At 39.5% G+C, this 15,003-nt stretch overlaps 1 protein-coding gene across 1 annotated transcript; it reads left to right on the top strand.

The window, feature by feature from the left end:
• Positions 1-2,655: 2,655 nt before the first annotated feature.
• On the top strand, positions 2,656-8,502 carry LOC139452463 (uncharacterized). The gene is made up of 5 exons (XM_071233953.1): positions 2,656-2,726; positions 4,110-4,440; positions 5,238-5,367; positions 6,023-6,168; positions 7,464-8,502. Exons 1-5 carry the CDS (start codon positions 2,656-2,658, stop codon positions 7,767-7,769), a joined length of 984 nt encoding a protein of 327 aa, XP_071090054.1. The 3' UTR covers positions 7,770-8,502.
• Positions 8,503-15,003: the final 6,501 nt, after the last annotated feature.

The following is a 15,003-nucleotide window of genomic DNA, read 5'->3' as shown; positions in this document are numbered from 1 at the left end:
AAAAATATCGATATCTTGCTACGTACACACTACTTGTATTTATGAACTGAATACGATTTTCAAAGATTTTCTAGATTTTCTAAGATATAATACAATATGTATATTGACTGATTCACTCATACAATGTACATATTGCCCAATCAATTCATTGTGGAAACGTTTTAATTACTTAATTAGAAGTTACTTTGATCTTAGTAAGATCCAAATTAAAATGAGGAGATTACATTAAGGGGTCTTTTATCTTCAGTCAATCTGCGTAATATCCTTTTCCAGGCAATATGTAGATTAAATGAACATTTCCTGAATGTACATATTGACTGATTTTGACACAAAGATTCCTGACCCTGGAATGCTGTCAAAACAACTAATTCTAGCTTCACGCGGTGTCGCCAGGATTATATTTTTGTATGAACACTGTGTGCCCTATAAGATGTGGGTGCATTTCCTATGTGTGCATTTCCTATGCCGTGACACTGCGATATTTTGCTGACGTTGGAGAGTTAAGGAGCGCTTCTTGCTTCTTGTGGACGCTGTATGAACGCTTCCTTTTCCAAACCTGGCCGCCGTAGTGCGCATGGGATGTGGTTTATGGGTGTAGAACCTAAACTCTAAACTAGATTATATTGGTCGTTAGTGCTACATATTAAGTCCGTAATTCTTGTGAAAAGTCATCATTAGATAAGTGTACTTTTATGGTAACAGGACAAGTTATCTGGGATCGTGCAAACATTCTGATGTTCCGATCGTACTTTGTAAGCATGTGAGTGAATGTGGTTTTACGCCGCTTTTAGTAATATCCCAGCAATATCACGGCGGGGGACACCAGAAATGGGCGTCACACATTGTACCCATGTGGGGAATCGAACCCGGGTCTTCGGCGTGACGAGCGAACGCTTTAACCACTAGGCTACCCCACCGCCAGTGTAAACATGTAATGATAACACATAGTCTCGTTTGATTCCACCGTTGATGATTCTTATATTTTACATGACAAAACATGTTACATGTTTACACTGGGATCGATGACATACATAAACCAAGTTAGCGAGCCTGACCACCTGATCCCGTTAGTCGCCTCTTATGACAAGCACAGTCGCGTTTCACGGCAAGCATGAAGTGCTGAAGACCTATTCTACCCCGGACCTTCACGGGTCTCGAGGCCGCCATCTGTCAACATTTACTCTGTTCATGCCAACACAGTGGACAGGTCGGGATATTCGTTACGGGACATCAAAACAGTATGGGGCATGATAAAAGGGCAACCTCTTGTCTAGTATTAAGAACCTGCCAAAACAATTCCTGCCAAAATAGAGACGCTATTGCAACGGGCATGTTGATAAAGAATAACGAAAAAGGCTGCATTAGCCAAAGATACAACCGCCACAACCAAAAATCTATCTTTAACAAAAAAACAAACACTTGTGTCTGACTGCCACCAGGACCCACTTACTTTAGAACCTGCAGGTCCTGACCAAACTCTTCAGGCCCTCAATTAGAAAACAACAACAACTGCAGCTTACTGTGACCAGAGACCATATAATAGATTATATATGGTCTCTGCTGTGACAAATAAATCGACACGTAAATTTACTGCAGGCCATGAGGACCCGTGCAAATTTCAAACTACGGGCCCGACACAAGATCTACCAGCCACGGGCCTATGGGCAGGAACTTATTTGGAACACTGCTCAGAAATGTTTACTGTTATAATATTGCCGAAAGCTGGAAATCTACAATCCTGGAAGCGCTCGTAAAAGTTAAGCACCTACTTTTTGGTAGAAAATAACTTTTATAATAATATTATATTTTGTGTGTTGTTTAACACCGCACTCAGCAATTTTCCAGCTATATGACGACAGCATGTAAATGATCGAGTCTGGGCCAGACGATCCAGGGATTGACATCATCAGCATCGATCAACGCAATCAGGATACATTGACATGCATCTACGAGTCTGACAACCCGATCCACTTGTCAACCCATACTCTGCTTGATAACAGTGTTAGAGCCTACATCGAAACGTCGCTCCTAAATTGTAATAAAAAATTTAAGATGTCTTATCCTTACTTATTACTCAAACTTCTAAATGCCTCCCAAACAAGTGATGTCAGTGATTTATTGTAATTCCATCTCCAAGAGAATCTTTTTGGAAGACTCTTACAGTACTTAGTTCTTTCTCCGCTCACATCAATAGAATGTAAATGGTTCAGATGCGTGTGGATATTGACAAACCTATAGAGATGTTGTCTTCTGTCATCTGAATTGTTTTTGTTTAACACCGCACTCAGCAATATTCCAGCTCTATGACTGTGGTTTATTTTGTAAATAATCGAGTCTGGACCAGATAATCCAGCGATTGATATGGTGCTTAAGCATCGATGAAAACAAATAACAGTGAAAACGTATTTTGGACGTTGTCGGTTAAATTGATCCAGGTACTATGCCACATACAATATTAAAAAAATACCACACTATGGCGAATTGTGTTTTAATAAGAGAGTCGTCAAAGCAGAAACGTATGCATTGATATTCCTGTAAATTACTTGGTTTTCAGAACAGTATTCATTTTATGAGTTGATTACAGCTGTGGATGGGTCAATAATTCAAAGGGAGTTAACTCCACGATCAATTTTATTTATGTAGTAAGCGGTCAAAATGGCAGGTCAATGGAACCTGTTTACGTTTTTGACATTTGGAATTTGGATCTTTGCATTCGCCTTCACAAGGCAAGTTTCGATATTTACCATTTTAAATAATATGAATGAAGCGCAGATCATTTTAACATCGTGTTTTGATTGTAATGATTGCGGTACGACTGCTCCAGAAAATCCCACACTGAACATTCTGAAAGCATATAGGCCTAAAAATTAGGTTTCGATACCTTGACTGCCTGGAGGCTGGACATAAGCTAACATCAGGAATGCAGTCAGACTCGGAAATACGTAGACCGCAGGTTACCGACGGCACACTAATTGGTTCAGTGACATCGTTTTCATTTACGATCTAATCTCATAACGTTAATTTAGTTTTTGTTACCTTTACCTGTTTACTACCTTAAGTTATTCATTCTTATTCCACCGAATGCTTTGAGCAATTTAACATACTTAATTATATTTTGCATGTATGTCACTTGCCTGATAAAGGTACAAGCATCTTTACTGAAACGTCTCATTGAAAGTCAGCTTAAATTACTTCAATGTTACAACAGCTTTTAAAATGCCACTTTAACATGTTAATGTATGTCATAATATGTAGGCTACAGTGAACTTTTCTGCTGTTTTTGGTATTTGAGGTCATACAGTTCAGCATGTTCTTTAGTTGCTGGAACGGGGCAGTCTGGTAGCCTAGTGGTTAAAGCGTTCTCTCGTTAAGCCGAAGACCCGGGTTCGATTCCCCACATGGGTACAATGTGTGAAGCCCATTTCTGGTGTCCCCCACTGTGATATTGCTGGAATATTGCTAAAAGCGGCGTAAAACCATACACACTAGTTGCTGGAACATGTGAGAGTTGGGCTGCAACTGCATTTCATAAAAAAAATGTTCGTCATAAAACAATATCTGTTGCTTAGTATGGAGTACATCATGTACATCTCTATTCAGTCAGAGAGTAAATTGAATTCTCAGGGTAATAATGTCATGAAGAATTATAACAGCATGTGTAACATATTCATTGCAGGATATCATCAGCAGTATTGTTATTATGTCTTGTACCTGGAATACTGCTGGGTGTGGTGTAAAACAACAAGCAAACAATGTTTGATTGCTATCATGGTCATGTGATATCTAGATTTCTATGGTTATGACTAATTTTTGCATTTCTTTCTCTCTTTATGCAAACATTCCTTCTAACATTGTATGTTTGAATAAAGATAACTTCAGTCAACTTCAGTGTGTGTATGACCAAATCTGTTTATACGAGTGTAAATAAATTTTGCCAGGGCTACGGTGAAACTATTCCCAATCAGACATTTGGACCTTGAGACCTACAGCGGGTACCCGGGTAGAGTCGGGTAATATGGGGGTGGGTACCCAGGTAGTAAATTTGGACTCATCCCAGCCTTAATGTTAATGTAGTGTCATAAATTTTGAATTAGTTGTTTGTTTTACAGTGCATCTGTATCCTACTGTTGGTATGGTGATATTGAATCTCATGCATCACTGATGAATGAAACATGTGCATCAGGAAAAGTGAGCTTGGCTAACATTGTGTCCCGAGAGAATGGTGCCGCTACAACGCTACAACCACCACAGAACTTGACTCACTCAACGGCGGGGGCAGCTGTGTCCATCAGTAAAGTTGCACACTGCATGATCTTCAGGTACATGAAGCACACCGAGATTGTGGCAAGACAGAAGACATATGAAATCAGCATGTACGCCAACTACTCTTGTGACCATCCTGGGTTGTGTAAAGGCATGAAAAGTGGATGGTTGTTCAATGTGAGTATGGACAGCATGAAGTATAGTATGACTCTATTTTATCATGGCATTGGTCAATCTCGTAATCCACACACCCTGTTGACTGTTTACTTAAATGCAAATCTAGGCACAATATTTCACCACTTGATCAAATACAGGACTTGTTGCACTATTTCACAGCTACTCGTAAGTATACACATTAACTTCTTTATGATAGTTTCTGGAATGATTTTGAAGTGGAATTACCCCTACCTCCATTCAAAATTAATTAGAAAAGAACCTAAATGTTTGGACAAAGTCGCTTGACCAAACTTATGCCCTATGCATACTGATTATGCATAATCCAAAACAGGAAGTGATGTAAAGCACATATTCCACACGTATCATACCACAAAATAGCCATACCACGATAATATAGAGTTGCCTGCCCTTGAGTCGCTAATGACGGGTACTTTGTTTTATCGAACTCGGAATATCAGCATCAATCAGTCCTAACTGATGTGTCATAAAAGTAGAACAAAGAACAAGAAACGTTTTCGGTATGACATATTTATAATAGGCTAGTAAGCATGCACCATTAGGATCCATGATAAATTAACTACCGTTTAACTGGCGTTTATTTAATGAAATATGGTATGATGTTATGAGATGGCCTGAATACAGCTGACTACATAAAATGTAAAATCTTAAAACATCTTTAAATGAAATATCTTTTAAAAATCTTTATGCAATCTTTAACATGTTCACAAAAAATGTAAAAATGCTTTAAAAATATAAGCATGCTAAGTTGCTGATGAGGAGGGGTTGTTGTGTTGCAGGTGACATACAAAGGTCTCCATGGAGATGTTTACTGTTGCAACACCAGCCAGTGCAACATCCACATTCAGGGCATTCCTCCGCAGCAACAAATCTGCTACTCTGGGAGCAACATCACTCTCAGACCCACAGGTGAGGACAGCAGGACATGATGCATCGAGCACTGAGACTGTAGTTATACACACTGACACTGATGCATCGAGCACTGAGACTGTAGTTATACACACTGACACTGATGCATCGAGCACTGAGACTGTAGTTATACACACTGACACTGATGCATCGAGCACTGAGACTGTAGTTATACACACTGACACTGATGCATCGAGCACTGAGACTGTAGTTATACACACTGACACGTGGTTATTATGTCCCAGAACCAGAGGAAAGTCTCTAACGCCCAGTTGGTGTGTGTCACCACACATCTTCCCGAGGCAAGGGAGTTAACTGACTACAAAAATCCAGTTTCCACCCTTGACAAACATGACGGGAATTTCTGGGCTTGATTGTTACAAGTTATGTCCCTTCTATGTCCTTCCAAATGACCAATCAGATTCCACTTCTCATTTCACTTGCATTTGCTACTACTTAGGACCCACCCGAACCAGGTACCCGAGTTACCCGTCCCAGCCCTATGTAATATTGGTGAACTGGTGTAAAACTCTACTCACTCAACCGAATACTGACACATTTCTATAATTTGTTGATCGGAAAAATAGTTTGGCTCGTTAAACATTAATTCTACCTCTTTGTTCTTTTTGTAGTTGAATTTCTTTTTTTTCAACAGCCAGTCTTGAAGTCTGTAAAGTTCCTGTTTGTGGTCGGGCCACTTGGAAGCAGGATGGGAAGAGAGTGACTCAGTATTTCTGTGATAACTTCTCTTACTGCCAACAAAATGGCATCACAGTTGCTAATAACAGCAACTGCAAGCAGGTAGGTCATCCACAGTGTTTGTTGTATCAGCTGTTAGTTGGGAAACCTGGAATAATGTTTGGTACATCAGCTGTTTCCAGGCAGGCTTGGCATAATGTTTGGTACATCAGCTGTGTCAGGCTGGCTTGGCATAATGTTTGGTACATCAGCTGTTTCCTGGGAAGCTTGGAATAATGTTTGGTACATCACCTGTTACCAGGGAGGCTTGGCATAATGTTTGGTACATCAGCTGTGTCAGGCAGGCTTGGCATAATGTTTGGTACATCAGCTGTTTCCAGGGAGGCTTGGCATCAGATGTTTCCAGGGAGGCTTGGCATAATGTTTGGTACATCAGCTGTTTCCAGGGAGGCTTGGCATAATGTTTGGTACATCAGCTGTTTCCAGGGAGGCTTGGCATAATGTTTGGTACATCAGATGTTTCCAGGGAGGCTTTGTATAATGTTTGGTACATCAGCTGTTTCCAAGGAAGCTTGGTATAATGTTTGGTACGTCAGATGTTTCCAGGGAAGCTTGGTATAATGTTTGGTACATCAGCTGTTTCCTGGGAGGCTTGGCATAATGTTTGGTACGTCAGCAGTTTGCAGGGAGGCTTGGCATAATGTTTGGTACGTCAGCAGTTTCCAAGGAAGCTTGGCATAATGTTTTGTATATAATGATACAAACAAAGCTATTTCCTTTGTTAAAACGTCATAAACATGAATATGAGATTGAGTTTCACAAAATAAACCTTTGAAATGAATTTCAGTTTAGTGATATAAGTTCTTGAAAACTATTAAGTTTATTGTTTGTGACTTTGGCAACTGGTCTCATAAAATCCCTCCTGATCCAGTAAGCCCAGCTTGTAATAATCCATTTGTTGTCAATGTTAGAAACTAGCAAGCATGGGTTGTTGAAGACCTATTCTAACTCGGATCTTCACTGGTGTTGTCATAACTGGGCAGTGGGATAGCCAAGTGGGTGAAGTGTTTGCTTCAAATACCGAGGGATGGTTCCCCACATAGACACCAAAATGTGAAGCCTAATGAAGTTACTTCCCTTTACATGCATCTCAGGGCGGCAGTTTGTATGCCTGTTCGTATGCATGTAGGGAGGCCCTTTCCCATGTTGATGGTACACAACTGTTTATTTGGTTAAATACTAGTTTGAACGAGCAACAAAAAAAACCCAAACACCGCCCACCTGTATTATATTTTTTAAAGTTATTGCCTGAGAACCAATTTTTTTTTAAGCCTAGAATATTGAAAAAAATTGTCATAAAACCATATTCACTGCTGACTGTTGTCATCACTACTCAGGTACCCATGGGTACGACCAACAGGACGGAGGAGATGTGCTGCTGTAGCCGGAACAAGTGTTACATCCCATCATGGCCAGTCAAACAGCAGAGCAAGCAGCGATCGTCCAACAACAGCAGCAACAAGCAGTGGATCATTGCAGGAACTGTCATCACTCTCACGTTCTGCTTCGGAGTTGGTGCTGGTATTCTACTGGCTCTCATGCAGCATCGGAAGAATGCAAGGGGAGATAATCATGTGGCCCTGATGTATCGGAGGATTGGGGAGTGTGACAGGCAAGGAGATGAAGATGTGCTAATAACATAGGTCAGGATCTGCGGGATAACACAAACCTGTTGCTTGACACCATAACTACAACAGCATAATGTTGTTGTTTCAAAATCACCAAATTTAATTTGAAAGCAGTTGCCTTAATTTTGTTATCCTGTAGATGTGGCCCTAATGTGATACCTTAGACGGGCCATATCGATCAACTCTTGTTGTCTCTAAAATATTTCTTTTGGATGCCAAAAGTATCCATTACACCTTATTGCAACTGCAATGTTGATTCCTTTATTGATCTTCCTATCAGGACAAGAATATATTTTATTTTATTTTATTTTGAGAAAATGAGAGTTATATTACCGTCAGATATAGGTTGGCTTGGCACCCGTAGATGACTTTGACCTGTTCAACAAAGGTATCTTAGTGCTACCACTGTATATATTGAAACATGCTTCGTACAAACTAGCCATGTGTATTCATTTTTTTACTGTGGTAGCTGTATGTTTGTTAACTGTACAGTTAACATGGCGTTAACTTGCTAGATAAACTTGCACTAGTCGTAGCCCTGAACTTGGTGTTTCCTACACCCTAGCCGTGTGTAGAGTAGGTATTTATACTTTTACTGTGGTAGCTGTATGTTTGTTAACAGGACAGTTAACATGGCGTTAACTACCGAGTACTTGCACTAGTTGTAGTCCCGAACTTGGTGCTTCGTACACCCTAGCCATGTGTAGAGTAGGTATTCATACTTTTACTGTGGTAGCTGTATGTTTGTTAACAGGACAGTTAGCTTGGCGTTAACTACCGAGTACTTGCACTAGTTGTAGTCCCGAACTTGGTGCTTCGTACACCCTAGCCGTGTGTAGAGTAGGTATTTATACTTTTACTGTGGTAGCTGTATGTTTGTTAACAGGACAGTTAGCATGGCGTTAACTACTGAGTACTTGCACTAGTTGTAGTCCCGAACTTGGTGCTTCGTACACCCTAGCCATGTGTAGAGTAGGTATTCATACTTTTACTGTGTTGTCATATGTTTGATGAAGTAAACATGCCGTTATGATATGTGACTATTGTCACTAACATGAAGCCATCTATATTGTTTGTAGTGGTCAGTACGTAGGGTATAGATGACAGGATGCACCCTGTGACTGTGTAGTAAATACTGTCGATCTTGAAATTAATGCTAGCGTGAATTAAATGCAAAAGATGTGAGTGGTCCTTGTTCGCATTCATGGAACTTTGCATCTATGTCTAAAAAATGACTATGAACAATAAGAGGGCCTCACTGCGTACTTTGTACAGCAGTTACTTACTTACTTGCTTAAATTGGGAATTTAACGTGCACTTTCCAACAACTCAGTGCAATAAGTAGTGCTATTTGCTGTTTGATTGGATAAAGGTAAGGATATGTATCATTCCACTGGGGATGGAGTTGGGGAAGTTGCATTGATTTGGAGTCGTATTTTTGGCTTGGGGTCTGCAGTCGTATTATTTTAGAGACGCATTAATTTCAAGATTTACAGTAGATGCAAGACAGTTAGAATTGTGTTATTAATTAGGATTAGCAGTAAATATTGTGCTTACTTTTTTGCCACTGCTATGAAAGATGATATACAAATATAGGCAAACATTGTGTGGTTTATGTGAACGTGTGTTCATTTATGTGCACCATCCAATGTGTGTTTTGAAATATTAAACAAAGTACACATAATTATGATCTGTGTACACACAGATATTTCTCCCTCTGCTATGAAATACACATGGCAGCATTGCAGATTTTATTGTATTTCTATCAATATAATTATGCTACTCAAAAGAAGTTAAGCACCCCCTGATTTTTTCATATTGCTATAGAGGCATGGCATGGAGGTCCATAAAGGACCAGGACAATACAGTTCTGGGTGTATTTAAATCATGCATGAAATTATTTCTGTGTGTGACCTCACACCTTTGGTTCATGCATGATTCAATTCTCGAACCGAAATAATAGAGCTCCGCACAGCAAAGCCGACAACCCAAGAGCTGCGCAGAATAACTGGCTTCGATCATGTTTTTATGTTGGAGGCAAATTGAAGAGAAAGCTTGTGTGTTTTTCCTACGGATGAGTTGCAAAATTGGAATTGTCAGCTTGACTGGATTAGAAGCCAGTGCTTATCAAAGCCTATAAATGCCTCTGTCGTGTGAAGCCGATCACGTTGAAGAAAGAAGGCAGGGTAATCCTGACCTGCTACTGAGCCTACTCCAGTCTTGTGACTTCTTTGAGAGGCATTTAGAAGTTGGAGTACTAAGTAAGGATAAGATATATGGATGAACAACATTTTTATTACAAGAGTGACGTTTCGGTGTTGGTTCTAACACTGCTATCAGGCAAGTAATAAAGGTGTTAGAACCTACACCGAAACGTCGGTCCTAATTGTAATAAAGAAGTATATATCTTATCCTTACTTATCCAGCATTTGGGTCAATGGAGAAAAAGTTCTTTCGGTATGAGGTGAGTGGAGCCAAGTAGGCCAGGGTGTGTTTTTTGGCTATTGTTTGCCATTGTTTGCCATTGTGTGCTTTAACATCTTTTGAGTAGTATACATCAGTGTTCCTCTCTTGATAATGTCCGGCACGTTGCCATGGTGTACAGAAGGCTGATGTAGATGTAGATGTAGATGTAGATGTAGGTGTAGGTGTAGAGGCAGGAAATCATATCACACATCATCTAGCTTCACATGAGATAATCCGTCCAATAAGCTCATTTCCTTACAAGTAGGTGTGTTCATTGACCCTGTGTTATTTATGTGTGTGTATTGTGTTTAATGTGTGTCAGCTGAATGACGAATAGGCAGGAAGACATATCTGATCATGTAACTTCACTTTCATTCTCATTGTTACGTTTTTGCATGATGATGTTTTCATGTCACAGTTGTCCAATACTCAAATACACTTTAGTGTGATATTTATGTTTGTGGCTCCATAACTAACAAACGTGTACACAATGTCATTAAAATTAGATCTAAGTTCTTGCTGCCGCTAAACAAAGATCTGAGGACATCCCATTACAGGTCACGTCAGACCGACCTTTCGTGAACTCTGACCGACCAATGGAATTACTGACAAGAAGTCTACATTAGCCAATCAGAAGACAGCTTTCTTGTTCTTTGTGGCACTAATTTCAAACTGGCGACTACGCTTCGAAACATATTTCGACAAATTCTCGCTTACAAATTTGAAAACTGAAGAAAAGAACATTCTGGAATGGCTTATAGATGGTGTAGATTGTATGGATTCAGTCATTAAGCCCGCACCTATCGTTCGGAATACCCTGTTTTTAGAAATCACATTCCGACTGTCACTTTCATGATCTGGTAAGAGACGCCCTGATTGGTCGGATGAAAGGTCGTTCTGACGTGACCCCTATTGGGATGTCCTCAGATCTTTGTTTAGCGGTAGCGAGAACTGAGATCTGATTTTAATGAGATTGACGTGTACAAAACATTACAATCCCATTTTTATTTCAACCCACCTCAAGTTCTTCTCTATTTTGCAGCATACATGATATAAGAGAAGTACAAGTTCAAAATAGAGATCAGGTTCATTGCATAGAATTTGGTGCTATCTTAAGATTGTTCTTGGCTGCCCCTCCCCTGAAGCTGTCATGTTTTTAATGCCCCTCCCCTGAAGCTGTCATGTTTTTATGTCCCTCCCCTGAAGCTGTCATGTTTTTTTATGCCCCTCCCCTGAAGCTGTCATGTTTTTATGTCCCTCCCCTGAAGCTGTCAAGTTTTTTATGTCCCTTCTTGAAGCTGTCATGTTTTTTTATGCCCCTCCCCTGAAGCTGTCATGTTTTTAATGCCCCTCCCCTGAAGCTGTCAAGTTTTTTATGTCCCTTCTTGAAGCTGTCATGTTTTTTTATGTCCCTCCCCTGAAGCTGTCATGTTTTTGGATGTCCCTCCCCTGAAGCTGTCATGTTTTTATGTCCCTCCCCTGAAGCTGTCATGTTTTTGGATGTCCCTCCCCTGAAGCTGTCAAGTTTTTTATGTCCCTTCTTGAAGCTGTCATGTTTTTTTTAATGCCCTTCCCCTGAAGCTGTCATGTTTTTTATGTCCCTTCTTGAAGCTGTCATGGATTTTATGCCCTTCCCCTGAAGCTGTCATGTTTTTATGCCCCTCCCCTGAAGCTGTCATGTTTTGGGGTGCCCCTCCCCTGAAGCTGTCATGTTTTTTATGCCCCTCCCCTGAAGCTGTCATGTTTTTTAGCCCCTCCCCTGAAGCTGTCATTTCTTTTTAGCCCCTCCCTTGACACTGTCATGTTTTTGGGTGCCCCTTCCCTGAAGCCGTCATGTTTTTTTATGTCCCTCCCCTGAAGCTGTCATGTTTTTTATGCCCCTCCCCTAAAGCCGTCACGTTTTTTTATGTCTCTCCTCTGAAGCTGTCATGTTTTTATGCCCCTCCCCTGAAGCTGTCATGTTTTTTTATGCCCCTCCCCTGAAGCTGTCATGTTTTTTTAAACATCAATAACTTCATAATATTTACTCAGAGCTCTTCTGCTTTCCAACTTTGCAGAGTTGACAGAGACATACCTACGAATAAACAAAGTGTATGTTCATAAGAAAATGTATGGATGCAAAATGACAGGGTATGAAATGAGTATTAAACCTGCAAATATAGCCTGTATTTGCTGTGTCAAGTAACATAGGTAGCATGCCATGCTCAAACTCTACAACTGGCTTTGCCGTTGTAAGTATTGTTCTCAGTTCAAACATAAAAATATGCTCATGTTTTGCAAATGATATTTTTGGATAAGGAAGTGATATTATTTCTAAAGAAAAAAGGTCATGTTGATCGCATACCTTTTCACATCAAGATATCAAGCTTGGAGTATTGAATGGGTTCCGTCCGTTGCACTTCGTTCCAGGCAAGACTTAAGAAACTTTCAGATATTGCCACGACACCCTGCACCTATAGACCAACTAGTGAAACTGTGCCTTTATTGTTTCATTTCTATTTTGTGTTAGTTTTCTATGTTTACCTTGAAAGAGATTGCTATTTATTTCTGACTGTGGATGCTTTGATCCAGGGGATGTCTGGTTCAGATTTAATAGAGGGATGTAAAGCTGACATTGTTTGTGATGACAATATTCAGGAGATGCGATTATGTCGAAAATTCCAACCATTCTTTTTGACAAAACATGCAAGGTGTATAGTTTTCTTTCTGTTGTATTTTGTGTTACCATAGTTACTAATGTGTATTTGTTCATCTGAGCAGGAGTTGATTATCTAGTTCATGAGCCCAGTTTGACCCATACAATATGGATCATTTTAGAAATGAAGAAAATCTTTACAGTATGCGTTTATTTGAGAAGCAGACTTTGTTCTCGTTAAAATTGCATGTTTGTGACTTTGACCCACTAAATGCATATGTAAGGCTGAGTATGTTGTGTTCCTGGTATTCAGGAAGTATTTTACTAATACTCGAACAGGAAGTTTGAATCTATTAGGAGTTCTAGATAAGATCAATGCAAACATGTATTTAAATATTCATTTGGATCACAGGTTTGCTCATACATAGAAAATCTGTTGGTTTTTTTCAATCATTTTATCCATAGTTGTATATTTGATGAAGTACGAAATTGCAGGTGTAAGAAAGAAAATAAGTCTACTTTTCAGTCATTTGAAGCTGATAATTTTCATAAGACTTTAAATTTGATATTTGAAAGTCTTCTTACTTTATAAAACTAGTAACCTTTGCATGCCACAGAAACCCTGTGGGCTTGTTTTGTTTATGAGTAAATTTCCATCCCTGTGAGTGAGTGAGTGAGTGAGTGAGTGAGTTGGGTTTAAGGCCGCTTTTAACAGTATTACAGTTATATAGCGGCGTGTCAGCTTAATGTGGGAGGAAAGCCCGAAGTGATGCAGGTCTCAGACGTTTACCACTTCGGTGAAACCCACGAGCACGGGTATGGTGCTGACAAACCTAGAAACATAATCGGGGCGAACTGGGATTCGAACCCACAATCAAGGGTTCTTCCATCCCTGTGACATTGAATTGTTGGGATTTCTGTCTGTGCGACCAAATTTGATCGAGTGAGTGAGTGGGTGAGTGAGTGAGGGAGTCAGTTGAGTTTAACACCACTTTGAACAGTATTCCAGTTATATCACAGATTGTCAGCTTAATGTGGGAGGAAAACATGAAGCCTTGCGGGTGTCAGATGTTTACCACTTTGAAACCCGCGAATACCGGTATGCTGACAAAACTGGAAACATAACTGAGTGAATGAAAAAGGAGTTGTTGTTTTAGTGTGAGAAAGTGTTTTGAGTTTATACCTGTGTGAGGGGTTTTTACAAGTCTGTTTAAATGTATATATATCTTGAAATCTCTACCTGTTTGTACAGTATATACCAGTAATCAATTATCATGATTATATGATAGGGCTGTCATTTAAATTGGATATATCAAAAGGTTGATATGGTAGATCAGTGTATGATTGTAGACCTTGAAAACATTACCTTCTTTCATGTATACTACTCGAAATAAGTAAAGGACCCTGTCATGACATAATACGATTGTAATATGAAAGAATCAGGTGGTCCTCAACTTATTTTGAGTAGTATAGTCAGTACTTTGGCAACAGAAGTACTACTAGCTTTTGATTGAGAGACAGCAAAGATAGCGTATTACAATGATTTATTACAGCTCAGCAAGACTGTTATATGTTGTACTTTCAAATACTGCTTCTAAATTTCTCGATTATATGAATAATCAATGTATCATAATATTGTTTAGTCATTATATTAATGTGGCGATTGCGTATCACGCCAAAAACCTGGGTTCGATTCCCCACACGGGTAAAGGTCTTAACCTATTTTTAGACTGTCCGTGATATTGCTGGAATATTATTAAAAGCGGCGAAAAACCTACTCACTGTATGTATTGATACCAGATATTCCAAGAAATGTCAGCCTCATTGTGTAAATATATATGTAGCTGTAAATAGTGTTATGTTTCATCTTTTTGCCAGTGTGTTCAACCTTGTTTGTTGTTGTGTCCATGGTGTGTATTTTGTGCAATAGATGTCCTTCCCATGTGGTGTTGAAGGAAATGATTCTCTGTACATTTGTTACTTGTTTCATATAATACTCAATAGGAAAAGCAATATCAGTGAATGTGGGACTCTATTTTCCCCTTTTATGACTATTTTGTGTCCATGCAATTTTATAACATGAGGGTTCGTTGCATGCTTTTATCATTGTTTGTCAACTTGTATGAATGGTCTATATGGCATGGGGGT

Source organism: Haliotis cracherodii, unplaced genomic scaffold (genome assembly GCF_022045235.1).
Source record: "Haliotis cracherodii isolate W230 unplaced genomic scaffold, xgHalCrac1.p SCAF_9, whole genome shotgun sequence".
Lineage (NCBI taxonomy): Eukaryota > Metazoa > Mollusca > Gastropoda > Lepetellida > Haliotidae > Haliotis > Haliotis cracherodii.
Note: the sequence above shows the minus strand (reverse complement) of the source record. Positions and strands in the feature narration are given on the sequence as shown.